Source organism: Drosophila melanogaster, chromosome 3R (genome assembly GCF_000001215.4).
Source record: "Drosophila melanogaster chromosome 3R".
In the NCBI taxonomy this organism is placed as follows: Eukaryota; Metazoa; Arthropoda; class Insecta; order Diptera; family Drosophilidae; genus Drosophila; species Drosophila melanogaster.
In genome coordinates, this window is record NT_033777.3 from 25,740,527 (window position 1) to 25,763,384 (window position 22,858).

A 22,858-nucleotide genomic window follows, 5' to 3' on the forward strand; every position below is an offset into this window, starting at 1 on the left:
TGCTCGTCTTTCGTTCGGCAACGAACCGACGATCGCCACGCGTACCATATCACACCTGCGAAGAGAAAAGAGAGTGTCGACGTCATCATCGGGGGGAGCCCCAAAGCGTTGAAAATCAAAAGCCTCGATCTCCAACACAAAGAGAAGACAAAGCTACCAGTGCGCAAATAAGCTGACATTGAATCAGAGCTAACAGGTGGTTCTCTCTTCGGCCGCTCTCTTAGAACGTGTATCAATCTATTTTGGAGGTGTGTTCCACTATTTGTCGTTTCGGCATCCAATTAGTGAGGTAGCAATTTCTAAAATTACAGGTCTAAATTGTTTGTTGGCCCGGGTCAATCAGTCAAGGCTTCGATTGAAACTAGTAATGGGCTTTGTAGCATAGACACACGTAAATCACAATTGGTCAATAAATGTTAAACCATTTACTGTAGCGGAAATTGATCTATTGACAGCACCTGTACCTCTGCATTTCAATTCATAACATGGTTTCCATTTGAATAACAAAGATGCTTGAGAAACACGATGGGCTTTTAGCAAGTCTGGATATCATCAAAGTGTAAAATCATCAAGCTTTGATGAATTATTCCCCTTCGGTACATTTCCAATTGAGATTTCTTCAAGGAACAGAAATATATGTGCATTTTTAACAGCTGTGCATCTGAAGATGAAACGAAATGCTACAAATTCAGCAAAAAATTGTAAATTGGACAATGTTGGAAATAAAAACTGGAAAAATAGCTGGCAACTTACCACTCACACTTTGAAATCAATCAAATTAAAATCCCATCCACAAAGTCATGTAATTATATCACAGGAGTACGCTACACATAAGTATGTTCTGAGTTTATTATTCATCATATTTTCTTTTTAGTGGGGAAACATATACATATGTATGTACACTTAACAAATACAGTTAACAAAAGGCTAATACGTATGCAGTAATAATTTTAATATAATAAAACGACTCTGCTCCTTGACAACAGAAATATAATTTCTCAACTTGCTCTAATAGTAGACCATAAGCACAATGATCTCTTTGTCATGTTTACGTATAGTAATATTAAGTTGCGTCATTTAAAAATAATGCACACTTACAGCTATATACAGTTTGGAACTATGTAATTTATAATTAGCAATTAGATTTCTCGTTTCCTTTTACGTTTCTCGTAACTATTTCTGTTTTGTTTTTCTTTTGTTTATTTGTGATAGAACTCTGCGACATAGTATTTTGTACAGCATCCTTTAAGGATGCGCTCCAAGGTGACCCGCCGTCCTTGCCGTGCCTTAAAATTTTAAAATAATTAATTTACACAATACACAGAGTTGCTCAGTCTTCAGGCGTGTGTGTTTCTGCCGCGGGTCTCGAGTTAGCATTGGTCATCTAATTTTCCCAGCGACCAAGCGCAACAATCATCCAATCCACATTTCACACGATTCCAGAGGAATCAATCTAATACGAGGATATGCCTATGACGGGTGAGTACTGCAAGATAAATTAAGATAAATTATAATAAGTATACCGATTAATATTATGGAAGGGAAATTAAATCATTTGCGGGTGTGTTAAACCCAATGCTTATCATTATACTTGGATTTTTATGGTAATTAATAATTGGAGACCCACCTCCTCATCCATGACACTGGTGTGGTCGTAGATCCGCGCCGGCAGATTTTTGCGCAAACTGAAGTGATCCTCTGTGGTGGTGGTCTTGCGGTAGATGGGGTTCTCGAAGTTCATCGAGTTGATGCGTCGCTTGCTGCAGTAGCGGTAGCCAATGAGCAGGAGCTGTCAGGGCACCACATAAATTGATTAGTTAATTGAATACCCCGAACGTCGCCACATCTCTGCCCAATCAACTTACCACCGATAGCAGGACAGCGAATCCACTAAGACTGGCTATGACCACCAGTGCAATAAAGCCGGAATCCGGCTGCTCACTGGGCGTTGTGGTCTTTTCGATTTGAGTATGGTTTTTCACTGGACGCTGGTCGGCAACTGCGGAAAAAATTAAGTCGGAATTAGACAAATTTTCAATAAAATAATAGATGAACAAAAAACGATCGAACAAATATGAACACAACTGCCACAAACTTATATTAGTTTATAAACATATTCAAACGTGTTATGAAATATGTAACAATAAAAACAACATACGTTATTAACAAATTTTTAGAGCTAACAAATAAATTGAAATAGTTGAAACTGTGAACATGCTACAAAAAGTTCAAAAATTCTTAATAATTGACACACAACATTAAAAGCGAATTAAATCAGGATCTAAAACAATCCTTTTCATAGCATGCTAAATTTAATGTTTTGAACAACTACGACATTTTTCCAACCCTTTAATACAGATTTTGTCGCACTATGACAGGGCTTAAACGCTACTTCACCTTCGGCAATGATAAACAAAAGGGAAAACTGTATAAAAAGGCAAACGGAAATCATTGCAATAAAGAAGCAGAGCAAAAAAAAGGGAATCAACATCAAAATCCAAGCCGCTTAGAATCCCCCTCAAATCCTCCATTCTCCACAGCAGCGAAGGAATTTTCAATCAAATCGCTCAAAGTGCGCATTTAGGCGCAAATAAACACTTAAACGCGCTCGCGCCTTTGATGGCGCTAACTTTTATGCGAAAGAAGCGGCCTGCCGCCGACTTAGATTGGGAATGAAAATGGCAATGGGAATGGGAATGGTAACCTAATGACATCGTTTGCGCAGCGCATTTAATGGGATTTTTGTCAGGCGTCGCGGGTGGACTTCTTTCAGTTTCCTAGTCAAAACATTAAAAGTTATCAACATTAAGTTGAGCCGCACTTTAAAGCAAACACTCCTCTGGGTGGAGGCGTCACTCGAAACCACCGATATTAACCTCATACTTTGCGGCTGGGGATGATGGAACAGGATGGGATGCCGGTTTTGGGGTGGTGCTTGATGGCTTCTCTTTAGAGGTTTCAATTGCAGTGTTGTGCCAGGCGAGGGCCTACTTGCGGTTGGCGGCAATGCAAGTGGCTCAACTGCGTTGGCATTTATGAAACTGTCAAGGATATATGGGTATATACCTCTTCCGAGCTCCTGATGATGATTAATGTGGGCCATGACAAAGCCAATGTTGTGGGTTGGCTGCATCCGCACAAAAGGGGCTCTGGTGGCGTGCGGATCTTGGGGAGCAGTTTGATTAATACGCTTGCAATAAATCTGAATCAGAATCCCACGAAAGTGTTGATAAACAGTGCGTGAATCGAGAAAAAAACAGTGACAGGGTAGACGTCGAACTTATAAATTGAGAGGAAGTCGCTGGGTTGTCAACCCATCCGAAAGGATAACTATCAAGCTGCTCGAGAGTCTTATTAATCAAAATTTACGTTGACGTAGCGCTGATTAAGTTTTCGTCGCTTCCGTTTTGTCAGTTAAAAATCTAAAGTTGAGCGACGGTAATGTGTGTGCAAGTCGAATGTGTTTTTTGGGACATCTTTGAATGATTGGCGTGTCAAAATAAATTTAAATCAGCTTAACATATTTATCGGGATATTTCTTCAACTTTAAGTTGAAGACAAATTGACAAATCCACTTATTTTTATGTATGACAAAACAATTACAATAAATATATGTGTGGCAAACGTGATAAAATTATTCTTTGAGCATTCAAAGAAATTGTTAGACTTTTTTATAATGTATTAAACATATATTTAAATGTGGAACAAAGAACAACAAAAACAAAAATGACTTTCGAGGACAAAATGGGCACACCACTTAGATGGGGTGGACCCCTTTTTAGGGTGGACCACAAAAGGACACATAAGGACATGACACATAACGAGTTGGTCACTCCTACCGAAAGTCGTGGGCAACAGGGGTAGCCTGGTGCTCAGCTGGAGATCATCGTTAATTTCAATCCGAATGTCAGCATGTCCCACCTGGACACCCGTGGGCAGCCGCCTCCTCGGGGATTTTGGCCTCGGTTTCGTTTTGCGGGCTCGCGGGGGTCTCGTGACTGGAGGCAAATAAAGTGCTACATGCGGATGCAAGTCATGCCGGATTGGGTAATCGGGTTTGGGGGTTAATTAGTAAGCATAAAATCATAATCAAAGCCATGCTGGTTAAGTTAAAAGCAAAATGGCTAAAGAGTTACTAAAAGTTCTCGAGTACTTACGATCCTCGACGCACATGAGGCCATCGACCATCAGCTTCAGACCGGTGGGACAGGCGCAGGATATGCGAGGACTCCTCTCATTGATCCTGGGAGCTGGCAGGCAGAGATGAGAACAGTGGCCATTCACCGACTGGCAGTGATTCACGCCATCCGGCTGGCGGTAAGGATGGTACACGTGCACCACCATTGGATGCTGGAGCTGTAAAGAAAATTAATAATTAATCTATAAGTATAGGTTTTGAAGGAGCGTTTGCGGTTTCACTTATAAGTTATTATCATCATCCAAAGCAACTTACCATATGCATTGCTGTAACGGGCTCCACATCCTCCCCGGTGAACTTGTTCGCCTTGAAGACGGCCTGTTTGTCCCAGTCGGTCCAGTAGACATTGTCCTCGAAGGTGGTGATCGAGAAGGGATGTCGCAGGTATTCGCCGGAGTAGAGCACCTGGCTCCTTTGCGAGCCATCATAGTTCGCCGACGAGATAACGTTAAGCTTGCCATCTACCCAGTAGATGCGTTTCTTAACCAGGTCTAAGGTGATACCATTGGGCCACTTGACGTCATAGCTGATGATGGTGGTGCGGTGGGAGCCATCCATACCCGCCCTTTCGATGCGCGGAGAGGCGCCCCAGTCGGACCAGTACATCCAGCCCTCAATGGGATCCAAAGCAATTGAACGAGGAATGTCCAGGGAGTCCTTTACCAGGACCTTACCCATGCTGCCCTCGAAGTTGGTCAGTTCGATGGTGCACTTGTGGGTGTCCGTAAAGTAGACATGGTTATAGATCCAATCGACAGCCAGGCCATCCGAGGTCACCGAGGATTTAGTCAACACTACCGTCTTTTCGTTTCCCTCATCAATCGGTGCTTTATATATACTCTGGGTGGTCACATCGCTCCAGAAGATCATACCCGTGCGGAACACAAAGTCCAGGGCAGTGGCTGCCTTTGTACTATTCACAATGGAGGTCATTTCCATGTGGTCGAGTGCTATCTTGCGGATGTCATGGCGTCTGGCCAGGAGCAGGGAGGCGTGTCCCTCGCTGGCCTTGCATCTGGTGTGATTTTTGGGATCCCTCATGTAGCCCGCTTCGCACTCACACTTGAAGCCTCCTATTTCGTTCACGCATATCTGAGAGCACTTTCCGGGAACTTCGCACTCATTGATATCCTGGCAGTTCCGCTTGTCCGGAGACAACTTGTAACCCTCGTGGCATTCGCAGTGGTGGCCCACCTTCAGATCGATGCACTGGTGCATGCAGCCTCCGTTCTTCGAGGCGCACTCGTTTATCCCGCACTTTCCTGCCGGCTCGTCCTCGCCATCCGGACAATCCTTCCTCTTGTCGCAGACCTTCGAGAGTGGAACGCACTGACCTCCACCGCAGTCGAATTCGCTGGTTGCGTTGCATCCTCCTTGGTTGATCCCCAGACTCAGACTCAATCCGCAATCCCGTTCGTCGCTGCCATCGGCGCAGTCCTTGTCGCCGTTGCAGGTGAGATGTCCTGGAATGCAGCTGCGATCGCCGCACTGGAACTGGTCCGCCCGGCAGGTGACGTTCTTGCAGTTGGCTGTGTGCTCATCGTCGCCATCGGGACAGTCGCGGTCACCATCGCAGAGCCAGCTGTGATGCAGGCAGGTGATGCGATCCTTGCACTGGTATTCGTGCGATAAGCAGGGCGTGGTCGTCTTGGTCACATTCGCACAGGACTGAAATAAAAAGAAACGAGAAGTTTTTATAAGTGTTGTTCAATATGAAACATTCCATTAATTTAAATACTTCTTCGTGTAAGTTATTGAATGTGCTGATATCACTTTAATTTATTTTATTCAAGAGTAATTTGCGCAAAAGTATTCGAACAATACTGCTGAGGAGTCCAGGATGCACTTCAACTTAAATAGCTTAAATTGCTGACATTTTCCTTTTGTGGGAAAGGTGCAAAATAAAACGAGGGTTAGGCTGCGGAACCAGGCAAAGTTTCCGGCCCTCAGTTTGGCAAGTTCTCCTGCGGAAAAGTATGCAAGGGGGGGGGGGGGGGGAAATGGCCGCACACAGGGGAAATTATGCACCCCCTGAGCATGCAAAAATGCAATTTTATGCGTGCCATGCGTTGACAACAAAAGCTGCCAAAGCTGGCAGGGCGCTGAGTTATGCCCAACATGGCCATAATTCATGTGGCTTAGGCGAGCACCAAAAAACGAAAGGATGTTTCAAAGGCAGGGGCAGGGTTTTGTGTCTGGGTCTCGGTTTGAGTAAGGATAAGGGTAAGTTTCTCTGCGGACTAGCAAGGAATGGAAATTTATGGCTGGCATTATTCACTCACCCGCTCATCGGAGCCATCGGAGCAGTCCGGATCACCGTCGCAGACCCACCGCTTGGCGATGCAGGCTCCATTCGTGCAGGTGTGCTCCGCCACGGAGTCGCAGGGCACCACTGGGCACTCCTTCTCGTCGGATCCATCGCCGCAGTCGTCGTCGTGGTCGCACTTCCATCGCTTCTGGATGCACCGTCCATTGCCGCAGGTGAACTCGTCGGCACGACAGGTCTGGTCTGCGAATTTATCAAAAATATTTAGGCTTAACTCGCCACAAAGGGAGTTGCAACAAATACGAGGCAAACAATAGAACTCAAAGCCAAAATGAAGTGACTGGGAAGTTATGATGGGTTGGAAATGGGAGTTACTTTATGGCGTGGGGCTAGAGCTGGAAAATGAAGTTTAGGTAAGTTGAAGTTACGATGCACTTCGTAAAACGAGAAACTTCCAAGAAATGCACAAGTAAACAATAAAATATATTTTCAAATGATGTGGAACCTTTTAATTGAACTTTCTAACAAAGAAAATAAACATACACAAATCAAATACGAATGCAGTGTTATTCTACCGTTTTCCCACATCTGGATTCTAAGTACAGTAAGAAATGATTATCCGCACTCCATTCGGGGTCATCGGAATCCTTGCCACAGTAAGCTGAAAGCTCGAATGGCAGGCAACTAAAAACCAAAAGCCAAATGAAGTGCGGTTGCCTCAATAGTTGGAGTAAGTTAGCAATGAGGTTTAGTTTTCAGAGGGTGAATGGGGCTAGCTCAGATGCCAGTTGAATGCGGAAGGCAGCTACTAAAATTGTATTTGTACATCCAGGGAAACCTTAACTAGAACTCAATGCATTTGTCTTAACTAAAGTTGAATCGAAGCAAGTAAATATAGATAAATTTAAACTGCTCCAGTGGGTAGAAAACAAATATATAAAACACTTGAGGTAGAGGAAAAAATTCTAAGAAATCTAAATTAAAATAAGCATTTTTAAGAAGCTTGGTAAAAAATGCAGTTAACTAAAGACAGATTGTAGGAATTTCAGATGGAACAAGAAGAATTTCTCTACTCCAACTTAAAGAAGGAAAGACTGGTGGATAATTCTTACTGCAGTTGTGCTCGTCGGAGCCATCGCTGCAGTCCTTGCTCTGGTCGCACATCCAGGCCAAAGGAACACATTGCCCCTCGCCACTCTTGCAGGCATATTCATCCGGTGAACAGGTTCGAGCTCCTAACGATATCGATGTGCAGCGTTTATTAAAGATGGGCGAAAGGGAAGAGAAAGCATCGGATTGTAGTTGTCATTACTTTCGACACATCACGCATACGCCATGTTTAACCATTGATTTATCGCTAACATATACATAGGGGAAACATTGCCAAATATTTGGCTTTCGAACATATCTAGCAACGTATTTAATGCAGTGACACCTTTTAGTACATCAGAACTTTACTAAAGTAAAACATTTCTACATGTGCCTAACAAAAGGTAAAGTCTCCTGGCAAGGAGCTTACAAGTCCTAACGCTATTTTATTTAAGAACAAATCAAGTTGCTCTTGTAGAAGCTCGACTGTACTTGAACCCTGAAAGCGACAGGCATCCTGTGGCAGCAGCACACTTGTCTGCGGGTGGGTATTAAACGAATTTCATGCGATATTGCCGTGCCCCAGCGACAACGCGTCGTATACTTGTTGTCAAGAGCCGCTGGGAATGAGTACACAATACACCCGCGCACTCGCACCAACACACAAGCACACAAACACATGCATACGTACAGCATACACACACTCAGCACTCTCACTCTCAATGACTTGATTAAACTTCTAAGCACAATGGGGGGGAGGGGCGAAAATTGTTGCGAAAATTATGCAAGCGCGCCACTCCATTAAGGGTGCGTATGAGTTATGCGGCAAGTTGGTTAGTGAAAGCGATTAAACGGCACACAGTGGGTGGGTGGGCAGTGTGTGGTATTTGTTATTGCTTTGTTTCGTATCGATTGCAAGGACGTAGTGGTTCTAGTTCTAAGCTTACTGCAGTGCGCCTCATCGGACTTGTCGCGGCAATCGTTGCTGCCATCGCAGAGCCAGCTGCGCGGAATGCACTGGTCGACCGTTTGGCATTTGAACTCGTTGTTGGGACAGGCGTTCACTAAACACACACAATCGAAATAGTCGTCGGTTAGCTAAATGACTGGCGAAATTCTCCACGGGATTCCCCGTATCCGTATACGTGGATTCAAAGGACTTCATCGCCAGGTAGCGGCGCAATACTTACTGCACAATTCGTTGGCTTCATCGGAGCCATCGGCACAATCGCTCTCCTGATCGCAGCGCCATTTGTTCGGTATGCAGTTGCCATTCCCGCAACGGAATTGGTCCGACGAGCAAGTGGCCTCTGCGAAAAGCAGAAAAATCCGATTAAATCATGGTTACTCTGATGTTGCAGTTGAAATAAATAGACTAAAGTGATTTATTTTGAGGTACTTTATATACTGCTCATCAATGTAAAACTAACTTAATTTGGTTTAGTAAGTAGTTGGTGAGTGGATTAAAACCAAACTTAAACTTAAGCTGAGTTGGCAGAGCTTTTTCTACATATACATATTTTCTAAAAGTAGGTTTAGTAGGATATTAAACAAAAAACTTTGCAAAAATTAACTGTTCAAACTCTGACAGAGCTGGCAAAAGCGCCTTTTTGTTTTAATTCAGCAATTAACCATATAAAGTCAAATGGCGGTTTGACTTGATTGACTTTGAATAGCCCTATTTAAATAGGCATAATTGACACACAAAAACATTTGAAATTTGAAGAATTTTTGTTGCGAGAAGTATGTTTTACTTCGACCGCAGTTGTATGTTTGCCTGGCTTTGAACTCTGCAGGCGACCCGTATCAAAAACAAAAGCCAAACAAACAGCAGAGGAAATGGGGGCCACTCAGAAGTATGCGCGTGTTTGTGAGTATATGTATGTATGTGTGGCCACGCCCACACGCCCTGTTTATAAACACACACACTGCCACACACATATTTATTTACACGCACTTGAGCACGTGCTGAGCAGGGAAAATACCCCACAAGCACAAACAAAAAGAGCGCTGCAATGGCTTTTCAATGCCACTCCAAGGGGCAGCAAAAATGTGTCATTTTTATTTTACACCGCGCGTGTACACAGATACATATATGTATAAACATATATATATATATATATATATATACATATATATGGAGTACGTGTATGGCTTGTAATCGGATTATTCGGTTTTAGATTCCGCTGACTTGTTGCTATGAAACGCAGCGATTTTTTCCACCGCTCTGCAGTCACAAAATTCTATTGCATACTTTCGCCAAACAGCCATGGCAATTAGAAATTTTCCTTGCCACAAAACTTTTTCTTGGAAGGAGAAAGTCCTGGCATTTAACAAATTCTTCGGGCACTTTTGGGCTATTTTTACGATCACTATAAAATGGAATTGGGAATATTTTTGGTGTAAATGATTGGAAAATGCCTTGTGGCCTTTGAGAATTGCTGTTGATTATGCAAATCTTGGCCAGCACCAAAGGAAATGCGTTTATTTGGGCCTGTAAAGTTTAATCAATTTTTATGCTTGTCAGGCCTGTGTTGGCCATATCAATAACATTTTATATGATTACTTTTCTAAACTTTTTATGAATTCCAACGAAATGTGGCAACAAAAAAATTGTTTGTGTGCGCAGGCAACTGGCGCAAAACAAAACTTTGATGTGCGCCAATATTTGTTAAAAAAAAAAAAATAAAATAAAAAATGGCAAAACAAAAAAGGCAAATATAAATACACATTCAGTGAACAATAAAAATTGGCCACATGTGTGACCCGAGCGAGAATAAAAAGTATAAAATCGAATGAAAGGAAACAAGTGCAGGGGAGTGAAAAACATTTTCCCCACGCCCACTTTTGGTTCAATGATTGTCGATTCGGTTTTATGTTGTTATTCTTTGCGTTTCGTTTTTGCTAATATGTGACATTATTTTCTGGGAATTGTGCCCAGCGGGTAAATTGGTAATATCTACTGGTCCGCTCATATTAAACTGGGATGTCGCCTCGGTCTCCAATTAAAAATCAAATTACAGCACTTTTTGCATCATGTCTGACATGACAGGGCGAATCCTTCATTGATTGCATTTTAACAGGCCATCCCCCCCCCCAAAAAAAAGACAAAATTGGCATAAATAAAAAAAATGGAAGAAATAGGAAAGTTGCGCTGTCATGCAGCATTTTGCGGCATAATTTATTTTTTAACTAAGTTTAAACGGCTTTTCAGTTGATTAAAAAACTTTGGCCTTTGGCAGTTGATGTTTCCGTGTATTTTCCCGCTCAGTCTCTCTGCTCTCAGCCAATTTGTATGCAAATGTTAAGCGCCGCTTGCAAAAATATTCTGTTGCATGCGAGGCATAGCCGGAATCCTGTATAAAGGATACGGGCTCCGGGAAATGCGGAAAACTGGCAAAAAAAACTGCAGAGGAGAACTCGGGATTTCTGTAAATCCAGATGATTGGGATTTTGGTGTGTTTAATTTAAGTTAAAAGGTGTCGAAAAGTTTTCCACCTGATAATAGTTAAAAGTTTCCCGCCGAACTTGGACTAGTTAAACCGAGTGTTCTTCAGCTTTTCAACAGTTTCGTTTTGGGTCTCTTAAAGAAGGCTGATAAAAGGACATGATAGCAACACTACAGACTTTTAAAGAGTACTTAATATTTAGTCGTAGTGACAGTACATATACTGGAATATATGAAATTAAATTGTTTGGATTTTAAAATCCATCGAGCTCTTAGTTTATTTATTTAGCACTACTCATTTTGGCAAATAAGCTGGAATTATGCATGATATGCATAAATTATGTTTCGTCTATGCGTATAGTTTCTATTTAAATAACTCTAGTATGGCGTATATTTCTGCGATTATTTTAGGTATTTTAGTTATTTAATGTCCATAAATAAACAGTTCACTTAATTTATAATAGTGTCAACGCAAATATTATGTTTGACCATTAAATTCGGACCAAACGAAATAATCAACATAATTTTCATACCATTTATAGCCAGAACGCGAAAACTTTGGCTCTGAGTGTGCAGCAAACTGCTAACGAAGAGTAAACACCAAATGCGCCCCATTTTCCGTAGTTTTTTCCCGCGACTTTCACAATGTGCTTTCCTTGAGGAGCTGCAGAAGATTAGGCGATGAGCACTTCGATTGGCCAAGACTCTCGTTTATGATTGACAAACAAAACACGACAATTTCCAGCCAGGACTCTCGGGTGACATATTTAAGTGGTGTCCAGCCAACTTGCACAAATTGATTGCATAATTTCCGCAAACAAAAATTGCCCTCGAGCAGCACATTTCAAGTTCATTACGAGCAGAGCGGACAAACAGACATACGAATTGTAAACATGATAATCCATTTTTGGGGTCAGACGTCGGGCCAAATGGCGGAAACTCATTTAATGTTCAACTAAATGATAAATGGCAAGAGGAGCGGCTGTTTTGTTGGGGGCTTATGGATGTGAGCCCCATCAACTGTCACCGATTGACTTTGAGGATAAGTCTGGCCCGGACAAGACGAGGAGCACAGGGCTTCTTTGGCACATCCTTTGGGGTGCTTGGTGGCACCCAGGATTTCCATGTCCTGCTGCTGGCGGTTTGTCAGAGATAAAACGAATCTTGGCAGCGCAGACTACGTCTGGTCGTCGTCCGATTAGCCTTAAATATTTTCGCTGAATTTGTTTATCCTTTCATGGCTTTATATCCTTTCATTTTGACACACACTTACACACTTGGCACACTTTCGCTGCCTGGCTTTTCACACGTTTCTTTGAGTTTTCGGGCTTCCCCGTATTTTTTATGTTTATATATAGTATATATATATATATTTATATGCAAATTCCCCTTTCAGCTAAGGAGGCAGTCCTTTCACACTTTTGCGCGTTTACATCCGTTTGGTTGAGAGGTTCGCCGCCAACTGAGTGGTTGGTTGCAGAGCGGCTATCCTTAAAAACAATTCCGCCCAAAGTTGTTTGCAGCCTCCGCAGCAGCCGAGAAATCGAAAGCTTGCCAAAACTCAGCGAGTCGAGTGCAAAAATCCGACTCGAGTTGGATTTGAGTGGATTTGAAATGAGTGAAACATTTGAGTCACTCTCGATTATTGTTATGAGTGTGAACTTGGAGTCATTACAGGATGAGTCCTAGAAGGATACGTATCCTTTTGATACAGAAAACTAAAAAATTCGAATATAATTATTTTATTTAGTTTTTTGTATTTAACTATTTTGCAAGGCAAACCTAATAACCTACCCCCTTGACGCATTTTGCGCTGCACCACAAAACTATTTGAATGTCGCAGTAACATAAATAAACTGAGATAATGCAGTTCCGTTTATAGCATTTTGCATAATTACGCGTGGCATTCTTTGGGAAATCCAAGCTCACTCTTATCGAATTCCCCCAAGTTCAACAGAAATGCAATTTTTTTCCTGCCCCATCCTGCTGCTCATTATCAATTTCTCTCCTGGGTGCTGCATTTCGCCCCTAGCAGCGAGTTACATAAGGGCATTGCATTATGCGCCGCAAAAATCCCAAAATGGATGCACTCATTTCGATTGCTCAGTTTTCGGTGGCTGGCACTAGTTGGATGGTTAAAGTTGGGAGATAAACAACCGCAAGCAGAGCAAACGACCTCACATAGTTTCCTTTTACGATCATTGGGCCGCCATAAGTCGCAAAAGTCTCGTGCGAGGCGAGATGATAAAGCGGCAGACAGTGGCACAAAAAAATTGCTGATGCAACAGAGCGGCATGTTGCAGTCAGCTAAATGCTAAGTGCGTTGCAGATACAAAGCGCTCGCCAATGCACAGATACAAAGATACTCGCGGCGAGGGAATGCCATGGCACAGTTTTTGGTCACCAGTCAGCGACAATTGCGATGCGTAAATGTTGCAAACTAGTTTCGGTTTCCATTTCGATGGCAGTTTCAGGTTTGATTCAAACAAAAGGAAAACCGACAAATGACCAAATGCTGACCATGCCTAATTACGCGGACGCCATTGTGGGCGCTCTGTTTCAACGACCGCCTGGAAGTATGCAATCAAAAACGGCGGCCAAATTACGATTGCAAGTGATTCGCTTATTTGATTGCAATCATAATGGAGCTACCCACCCAAAATTATTGCTACATCTTTAATGGATGCCTACAATATGATACTATTGCTTAATCTAAAATTTACTCCTTACTAACTTACTGAAAACCATTGTCATTAATATATATATAGATTTTATGAAAATATATTACCAGTTAAAATATTTATCAGTGCAACTCACCTATAAACTTGCACTCCTTAATCTGCTCATCGCTGTGATCCTTGCAGTCCGCATCGCCGTCGCAAACGAATCGAATGGGTATGCAGTCGCCGCTGTGGCACTGGAACTGCTTCTCATCGCACTTGGCCTCCAGGGATTGGCCTGCAACATAAACAGAGCTGATTTAGATGGGCAAACAAGCGCTTTAAGCCAATTATAGGGACTCCGAGTAACGGACTTACTGGCTCAACGGGCCACTCATGCACAGAGCAAACTTTTCTCATTAAAGGAAAAATAACAAAGGCTCAAATTGATTAGGGCTAAAAACTTCAAAAACAATCAGCTGCAGACACAGACAGATATATATCCGCTTGCCTACATATGTGTGAGTGTGACAAGTAATTTGCATACTAAACGATAAAATGGAGGGAAATGGCTGTGGAGCTTTTAATCAACAGAAAAGCCTCAAACAAAATGGATCACAAAGTTTTTTGCCTCCTCCCCGGAAAATCCAAAACATAGGAGCCCTTGAAAATATGCAATACACATATTCGGAACGAAACAAGCCATCAGACAGACGGCCAGAAAACCCAAGGAATGTCAACAGTTTTACACAGAGAAAAATAGCGAATGTTTATTATAATGTAATATGTAGCTCAAAAAAAAAATTAATAATGGGAAAGCGTTCATATAAGTATATAATACTTAGGATAAATTTTATTTCATTATTTTTTTAAATTGACTTATGCCTTTTTGGTGGACTATTTCTTCATTTTCTTAGTGTAAGAACGTAAAACAAAATGTGACACATGAAAAAAATGAATTTAATAGATTGCCATTGAACAAACAGAGGGCCAGCAAAAAGCGATAATAATGAAGGAGGCAATATTGAAGTGGAGCCGTGCGTGTGGCAAAATAAACAATGGGATATCTCCGATTTGCAGCCGTCAATCAATAAGGTCAAATCAATTCGATTTCATGTCGCCGCGCTGGCTGGTCGGGAATTGTTTTCAATTATACATGATGACAGTCAACAAAATGGCAAATTATAATTCGAGCAAATGCATGCATATATGTATTTATGGGGCAGATGGGGGAATTTCGTTGAAATAATTCCAAATGACGTCAAGCATGACGATGAATGAGTTCCTTTGCCTTATGCGGCGGGTGTTTGAATGAAAAAGTACAAAAATAAATATTAGCTTGCGGCTCACAGAAGGATTTTGAATAGGATAATGAAAAAATAATAATATGGAGGTTCTACGAGTAGAAATAGGCAAACAGAAATAAGTACTTATAAATTGTGACCCTGAACGCGCCTTTAAATAAATTAGCATAGCTTGAGATTGATAAGGGTTTTTCTTGGAAGAATTTTGCTAAACTTTGCTAGAAAACTCAAGATGAATTCAGAAAACATCCTTGAAAAGTGATTTAAACCGTCAGTTTGCACATCAATTAACCCACTAATAGATTTTCCAGCCGGTTGCCACCTATCAATTAAGTTCCTTTGCTTTCTTGTCACAATCTAAACCTATTGAGTTTGACTAAATTGAACCAGTCGGTGGTTATTGATTACCGAGTTTCCGTAATGAGGCGGACACACCCCACAGATCGAAAAACCAGATCAATATCACCATTATGGGCAACAACAGCCTGTCTGCCGCCAACTTCGGCCAAACTTCACACACAATACGAGACTATGAATAAATAAACCATATCGATAGGCAAACTGCTTAGCATAGCTAATGATTTTGTTAATCGTAGAGGCGAAAACAAGTCCACACACAATCCGGTTGGCTTAACCCAATAAACTTCACTTCGCCGCTCGAAAATCAGAAACTGCAAGTTGTCATCATCATACGATTATTTTTTAGTATATAACAAAAACAAAAATAAAAAGCAATAGACACAGCGTGCCAAAAAATTGCTGATAAGCCCTTATCACATGGTCATATTAGACTAAGAAGTAATCATAACTGTGGGAAAAACTGATATGACTATATTGGTTGAGCAAGGTGTTAATTGCTGGGAAAAAAACGAAATCAGTTCATTATTTTCTTTTTCCCCGATTTAACACTAATTAATATTAATTCAACTGGGAGCACAGCCTTTGATAAACTCAGCGCCCCGATTGCGTCAAAATCAAGGTTAATGGATTACCTGATAATTGATAATTGCCTGAATGAATTTAATGTTATACATGGAATGACAAAACACGTGATTCCTGGGGGATGCGGCCCGTATAGAGAATGATTTGATGCATCAACAATTTCCCAAGAATAGTTGAATCAATCAAAACATGTTTACAGTAAGCAAACAAAACAATTAAACTGCATCAACATTCTCTCTACGTAAGATGAGCACGCCCACTATTAATTTGTTATTGTTTGTTTGCCATCGGTTCTGGCACCAGCTAGTTCTATATGCTAGAGAAATCTGTTGGCACAGCGAATAAATTAAAAACTGAATCGAAATGGGGCGTACGAATAAAAATTGAATCAACTTCTGCCTCTCTTCGGCGACCTTGCCACATCGCATATAGATGCGAACATATACATATGCACAAACAAACATACATATGTACATATATCATATCAAGCATATGTTAATTTATCTGACAGCAACTTTCAAGCGTGAAAAATCAAATGGAATTAACAATAAGTCAGCAGGGAAAAAGAGAATATCAAAGAGATAATGCCCCTTGATGGGCAGCATTACAACGCAAATCGACTGAGAATTGGGGGCTCGACTCGGTCTATATTTATGTGAATTTTCCTAGTACACTGCATACTGAAAAGCCAAAAAAAAAAAAATTATATTTAAATTTAAATTAGGCATCGCAGTAGGATGGCGCACCGATTTTCTGAACTACGTCAATTTCTGATACAAATATCTCTGAAATGCGCCTTGTTTTTTTGTGAGATGTTTAAGAAAATGTGTGTTTTTTTTTGTCAACAATTTATAATATATAGAGCAAAGTCCAAGATTCCCAAGAGCAAAGTACAAAAATGCAAGTAAATGTGGCAGATTTAGCCTTAAGACTATTTTTTGGCACTCAATATGTTGATTGATTTTCAAAAGTGCGAACTGCTTAAAAAATTTAGCTATTTAAAAATAGTTTCAAACCAAAATGTGTGAACAATAAAAATAAATTATTTTGGTTAGGATAACTGCTCTAATACGTCTTAAAAATTAAATATTAATTTATAACAATCGTAGTTTTCACACTTCATATTCTTTTATCTATATGTTTTCAAGATCATTTGAATGACTTATGGCACCAATTCAAAGCTCCTTGCACTATCAATCCATTAATTCTTGATTTATAGAAGGAAATTTCTATTGTCTGACTGCCCTTTATTGTCCACTTATCTTCAAGTCGCGAAATCCCGGCGGTCGAAAAATGCATAAAAACAAATCGTAAAATTGACCGATAAGATAATCCCCAGTTCGGGGCTAGCACTAAACGTAAATCCATATTGGCCAAAACAGGTGGCTAGATTTAAAGTTAGATTTATGATTGGAATGCCCCGCGCCACAAAATAACGTCACAGATAGACGCCAAACGCTTTTCCTATCGCTTAGCCATTAGAAGATACAGATTCTCGATGGTCAGCCAGGCGGAAATCAATGCGGAAGTGGATAAAAAATTCTCGGCTATTTCGATACCACGGTAACAGTAGGTCCGCATACCGTCTGTGTGTGTGCAACAAGTGGAAGGTGCACTTTTGTATCTGTATCTGCAACTGCATTAGTGCTTGTATCTGTATCTTTTTAACTGAGCCCATTTTAAGTGCACGAAGTGTGAAGTGAGCAAAGCCATTTGAATGACTCGACATGCAGGTGATACCCTTGTGACCAAGATTGTGATGATTATAAATTAAGCAGTATAATGGAAAGGCCATATATCTTAAATGTTATTATTGACTCATATAAGTCAAAACTGCTTACTTTCCATTCAAAGAGGATTGCTTGGAGTTGCGAAGATAATGTAATATTTTGAAATAATCGTTTACATTGCTCAATGGCTTGGGGATAATTTAATAACTAAATACTCAAACACTATCAGCTTAATAAAGTTTAATGAAAAGCTTCTTAGCATTGGTTGATAATTCTTTAACGATTAAATTGTAATTCGATTGCACGCGCTTTAATTTTAAGTTATCAGCTCAAGCTAAGTACTTTACTTTGTTCTACAACGCAGTTATTAATACAAATTTTTTTTCATTTTACATATTTGTAAATAGGCATCAAGTTGAAAAGATTAAATGAATCATTTTATATATACCCCAAGCCAGGGTATCCAAACTTCATTTTCGACTTCAACCTCGACGACATCTGTGGTCTAAAATTAGCACAAGCTAGGCTATAAACAAACATCGCACTTTGTGCCCCCCCTTGTGCGATCTTTTTTTCTGGTTTTTCGCTATTTTCGCCGGTTTTTTCAATCAGCCAATGCATTTCTCACCTATGCCGAGGGGTGTGCCAATCTTTCCGGAAACGTTGAGGAACTTGAATCCCATGTTGATGAAGGCTTTGCCATCGATCACCTTGCTCAGCGATCCGCTCTCGTCCAGCGTTTGTGGATTATGTGGGCTAACTGCCGAGGTGGGCGTGTTCGTTGAGGGCGTGTTCAGCGGCGTGGGCGTGGCAGTGCAGCATTTGCCGAATCCGAGCATTAAAGTCAGGAGCAGGAGATTGAAGTTGGCGCATGCGCAGCGGAACAGCTGTTCGGCGCGTCTTTTCTCGCCGAGATTACCGAATGTTACTGGAGATTTTGAGCTTGTGGTTGATTTTATGGCGGTTTTTGTGGTTTCACTTGCAGTGCTCGTAGAGCGTGACTCTATGGCCATGGTACGGTATTTTGCTTGCCTTCACTCTTCTTTTGCTTTAATTTATGCTGTCTGTTTAATGCTTTTTTCACACTTTTATCACTTCGATCTTACAAGGTTTGTATAGACACTGTATTCGATAGGGGAAAATTAAGTGGGGTGATTTCTGGTGACCCTGGTTGAATAGATTATCTAAGCAGGAAGCGTGAGATCTTCGCCAGAGATTATCTAATCAGAGAAATGGCCAAAAGAACCAGCGTCAACGTAAAAATAAACGCAAGCATTAACGCAAAAACATTGGAAGAATCGCTTGCCAGCCAAAAAATAAAATAAACACACGATCCGGCCAATTCTCTTTTACTTTCGTCTCTCTTCACATTTCTTATTTCGAGATGAGAAGACTGAAGAAACTGGTTGAAAATCGTGCGACACACAAAAACGCGACGTAGCTAAAAAAAAATACAAAAACCGAAAAGGCCGAAAAAAAAAAATTTAAGCAAAAATATCGGACAACAACAAAATCACCGAAAAATGCGAAGAGAGAAAAAAAGCAACGCATAAAATTACACAGAAAATTCATTTATATATTAAACTTTGAAAATAATTATATATGTACTTAACGAGAAATAACATTTATTTTGAGTAAAATATGGAAATTATAAACGATAAGTAAAATATTTGATAATAATTGTATATTAGCAAGAAAAACAAGTTTTCCCTTAATTTTTATAGAGAAACAAAAACGTTTCTGTTGACGTTGGCAATTAATAAAGCCGAAGTATAATTTAAAATTTAGTTGAGCGGACGGCCACGCCCCCTCCGATCGCGCAAATAAATTAATTAAATATTGTTGTTGCCGATATTTGTAGCTAGCACGCGTCAAATCGCCCGGATAAATAAACTCTTATCAGTTTTGCCTTTTATTTTGATTTATTTTTGCGGTATTTTCAAGGTGTCTGCGAATGTGCGGCACGTGCTAATCGCGTCTTTCCAAATTTATTTCAGAAACAGATCATTGCATTTAAATCTGTAGAATGTTTGAATTACATGAGGTTTGTTTTTATTTCGCTTTGTTTGTTTCTTTTGTGTTTTTTATTTGGTTTTTAAGTTGAAAATAAACCGCAAAAAACTGTGATGCCCGTTTCGCACAACGCGCCTTTTTCAACTGAATTCGCTTAGAGAATTGGCCTGCAAATTTAAGCGAATCGCCAGCGATTTTAATTCGAGAGCCGAGAGTAACTGTCGTTTGCGATTGTGCTTGTTTTTGCACCGTCTTAAGGTGGCCTTATCAAAACTGACAAGAAACTGACCAGACCCCGTCGAAGAGATACATAAAGAGTGATCTGGCAGATCGGAGCACTCTCTGAATTTAATCGATGCTGTATTCCACTCTTAGCTCCCCAAAAGATTACTAACGTACAAGGTGCTCTTAAGGCAAACCAGTTGATCAGTGATCAATGGAGCGTACGTTGATGTGAATGGATAGATTGGGCAAGGAATCGTTGGGCGATCTATAGATACAACTATTACAGAAGCATTGTTTAAAAACTACAAGAATTTTAAATGCTTCTTCAACTGAGATAATTTATTTAAAAAACAAAAGCAACATGCTAACGAATCCCAGCTATTAAGAATCGATCAATCATTTCTTAAGTTATAAACCTACGCCTTAGAAATTAAAGTATTTTTTATGATAAGGGATCATACTACTTTCGGAATATTGCGACTGATTTCACAACTAGACAGAATTCCGTGGAAATATATTGAATAAGTAGTGATAATTATCTTGTCGTAATGCCAAGAATCCACTTTAATTTAAAAATACGTTTTGTTATTTTATACTCAAGTTGGGCAAATATCCCCTGAGAAAGAAAAAGAAGGACTCAAGTGCTAACTTGAGAATGATGTTTGCGAACCAACAAAGGTTATATAGGGTAATCGCACAAAGTGTACTTAGATGTACATGTAATTGGTCAGCCAATTATTCAATCTGATATTAAAGTCTAATTAAAAATAAGTGGTTAAGGGCTCCGAATTAAGAGCAGTTTCAGACCTCGGAAAAAATCCTATTTTCTACAGTACCAACCTGAATGTAAGGAAAACGCCAAGGAGATCACAATCAGCACACAGAGATCACTTTTAAACATCGTACTGTACGAAAATACGTTTTTCAGACTGTATGTATCTAGACTTCCTTTTTGCGTTGCCACCGCGTTTATCAGTGCGAAAAACAAAGATATTTTTTAATTAAGCTGGACAACCGGACGTGAGAATTGTGCCGATAATCGTACGACAGTCGTGACGTTCTGCATGGGCCCACCGAAACTATATCCAGGTATCAAATAGGTATTTTGAATATACTTAATTCTTTTGATTTTTTTTTGGGACCCGGAAGGTTTTACGGTGTGATGCCCAGCGAAGACCGATGCGAACTGAAATGCCTTTCGGCGATTGGTAAACGGAATCGCAGCTCATTAGCATTGAAAGTGTCGCCGCTTTCAATCAAACCAGGTGTGGGTCCGATTGAAAGTGGTGTGAAATTCGAAATTGAACTGGAGTGTCGTGGATTTGATTTCATTGGCTTTTGGCTTGGTTAGAGTTGCGTTGACTGACGTCGATGATAAGAGGCGGTGAAAAATCGCAGCCAGCGGACAATGGGTTCGGTTAGGGTCAGTCATTTAAAATGCGTCATCTTCAAAACAATTATCGGCACTAGCAGCATCCCAGTACCAATGGAAATCTCAATCAAACCCGCAATCACAATCACCATCATATCAGCCATTAGATTGCATTGCAATCACCATCGTCATCGGTGCTTGGGCGTCATCTGCATTTGTCATGGATTCTCCGGCGTAACGGTCCACTTGAAATGGGCATAATTTATGATTTGCGCGTGTAAATCATTTTTCAAGCACCACCCCGCGATGCTTGTGAATGACAGAGCCGTCGGAAAACCCCCACCAAACCAACGCCCCTGCCAACCATTCTGTATATTTTGCAGTGCGCCGCCGTCTCTAATTGCAGGCGTTGGAAATCGCTGGCGAATCGCTCGCAAATCGCCTAATCAAGCACTTCAATTGACACTGCATTTTATCGCCCTGCAGCCCCGTGCCGTGTGTTCAAGTTTTGTCGAGTGTGAGTTTAGGAAAACATATGTACATATATATATACACCAATACATACATATGTGTCTATTGTGGTTTTGGCAGGCGTGAAGGGCCAGCCCATCTATCAACTATCGCTTGGCCAGATAATGATCAGTGTTCTTTAATCTTTAAGTGGCCTGACTGTAATCGCTATTTTCGGATACCGAAACAGGAGTCCCTTGGCTATATAATTTAAATATAAGAAATATTTTAAAAAAATCGAATTAAGCGAGCAGAAATATTAATAACCATCGCAACATAAAAAACTAATTAGTTTTAGAAATAAACGATCATAAAAGTTGTCGTATTTATTGAAAATTCATGATAATTAGGTAAGACTGTAGTTCCACTTGAACTAAATTAATATTTTAAGTGCATTGATCGAGTAATTCCAAAGCGGAAATTCTGACTTAAGTCTTTATCAAATTAAGCCCAAATTCCATACGCCCTTTCTACACTTTCAACACCAGGGCATTATACGAGCAGTTGGGAATTACATGACCCAATGTTTGCTGTTGTTATGGCAAAAGTCTCGATTTGGTCTACGTATAGACAATGTCTGAAGATCTCAACTCGGTGGCGTCTACACCTCATTTGTGGTAGGTCTAATTGAACTTTGCTGCGATTTTCCAGGGAATTCGTTAGTATTGTTTGCACTGATATACACTGATTATTATTTTGTTTGCGTTATGAACACTTTGTGTGGTCCTTGCACTTCACAGTTCATATTATGCATTGTATCTTCATTATTTTATTTCTTAACACTTTGTTGGTTCCGATCCACTCGACTATCGACGCGGTTCTGAAAGTTCGTCGTTGGTTTTTTTTGTGTAGTGGATATGAAGTGTCTGTCTCTTTACCATTTCCAATCACATCACCCCATAGGGGGTTGCTTTAATTACCTATTACCATATTTGGCTAATTAACATAGTGCAGTGAGTTTGATTAAAAAAACGTCAAACGCATTAGGTAGAAACGAAAAGTTTTCCACGCGTTTCTTTTTACATGCTTTTTTTCTTAGATAAGAATTTTAGAAATAGTTTTTCAACATTTTTACATATATTCTCACTTTTTAAATACTTT

General features: G+C 40.5%; 1 protein-coding gene across 10 annotated transcripts; it reads right to left on the reverse strand.

Moving 5' to 3' along the window:
* Positions 1 to 821: 821 nt before the first annotated feature.
* On the reverse strand, positions 822 to 22,579 carry LpR1 (Lipophorin receptor 1). Of its 10 annotated transcripts, NM_001104464.2 has the most exons (13): positions 19,677 to 19,796; positions 18,266 to 18,759; positions 13,819 to 13,959; positions 8,744 to 8,863; positions 8,501 to 8,617; positions 7,577 to 7,699; positions 6,481 to 6,707; positions 4,454 to 5,866; positions 4,158 to 4,356; positions 3,840 to 4,016; positions 1,866 to 1,999; positions 1,628 to 1,789; positions 822 to 1,486 (listed from the first exon to the last, which is right to left on the reverse strand). In NM_001104464.2, the coding sequence occupies exons 2-13, from the start codon at positions 18,648 to 18,650 to the stop codon at positions 1,454 to 1,456; spliced, it is 3,231 nt and encodes a 1,076-aa protein (NP_001097934.2). In that variant the 5' UTR covers positions 18,651 to 18,759; positions 19,677 to 19,796; the 3' UTR covers positions 822 to 1,453. The 10 variants fall into 10 exon arrangements, with proteins under 10 accessions (NP_001097934.2, NP_001262973.1, NP_996296.2 ...); NM_001276044.1 differs by lacking the exons at positions 3,840 to 4,016; positions 7,577 to 7,699 and adding an exon at positions 20,716 to 22,579 and having other exon boundaries at positions 19,677 to 20,152; NM_206573.2 differs by lacking the exon at positions 8,501 to 8,617.
* Positions 22,580 to 22,858: the final 279 nt, after the last annotated feature.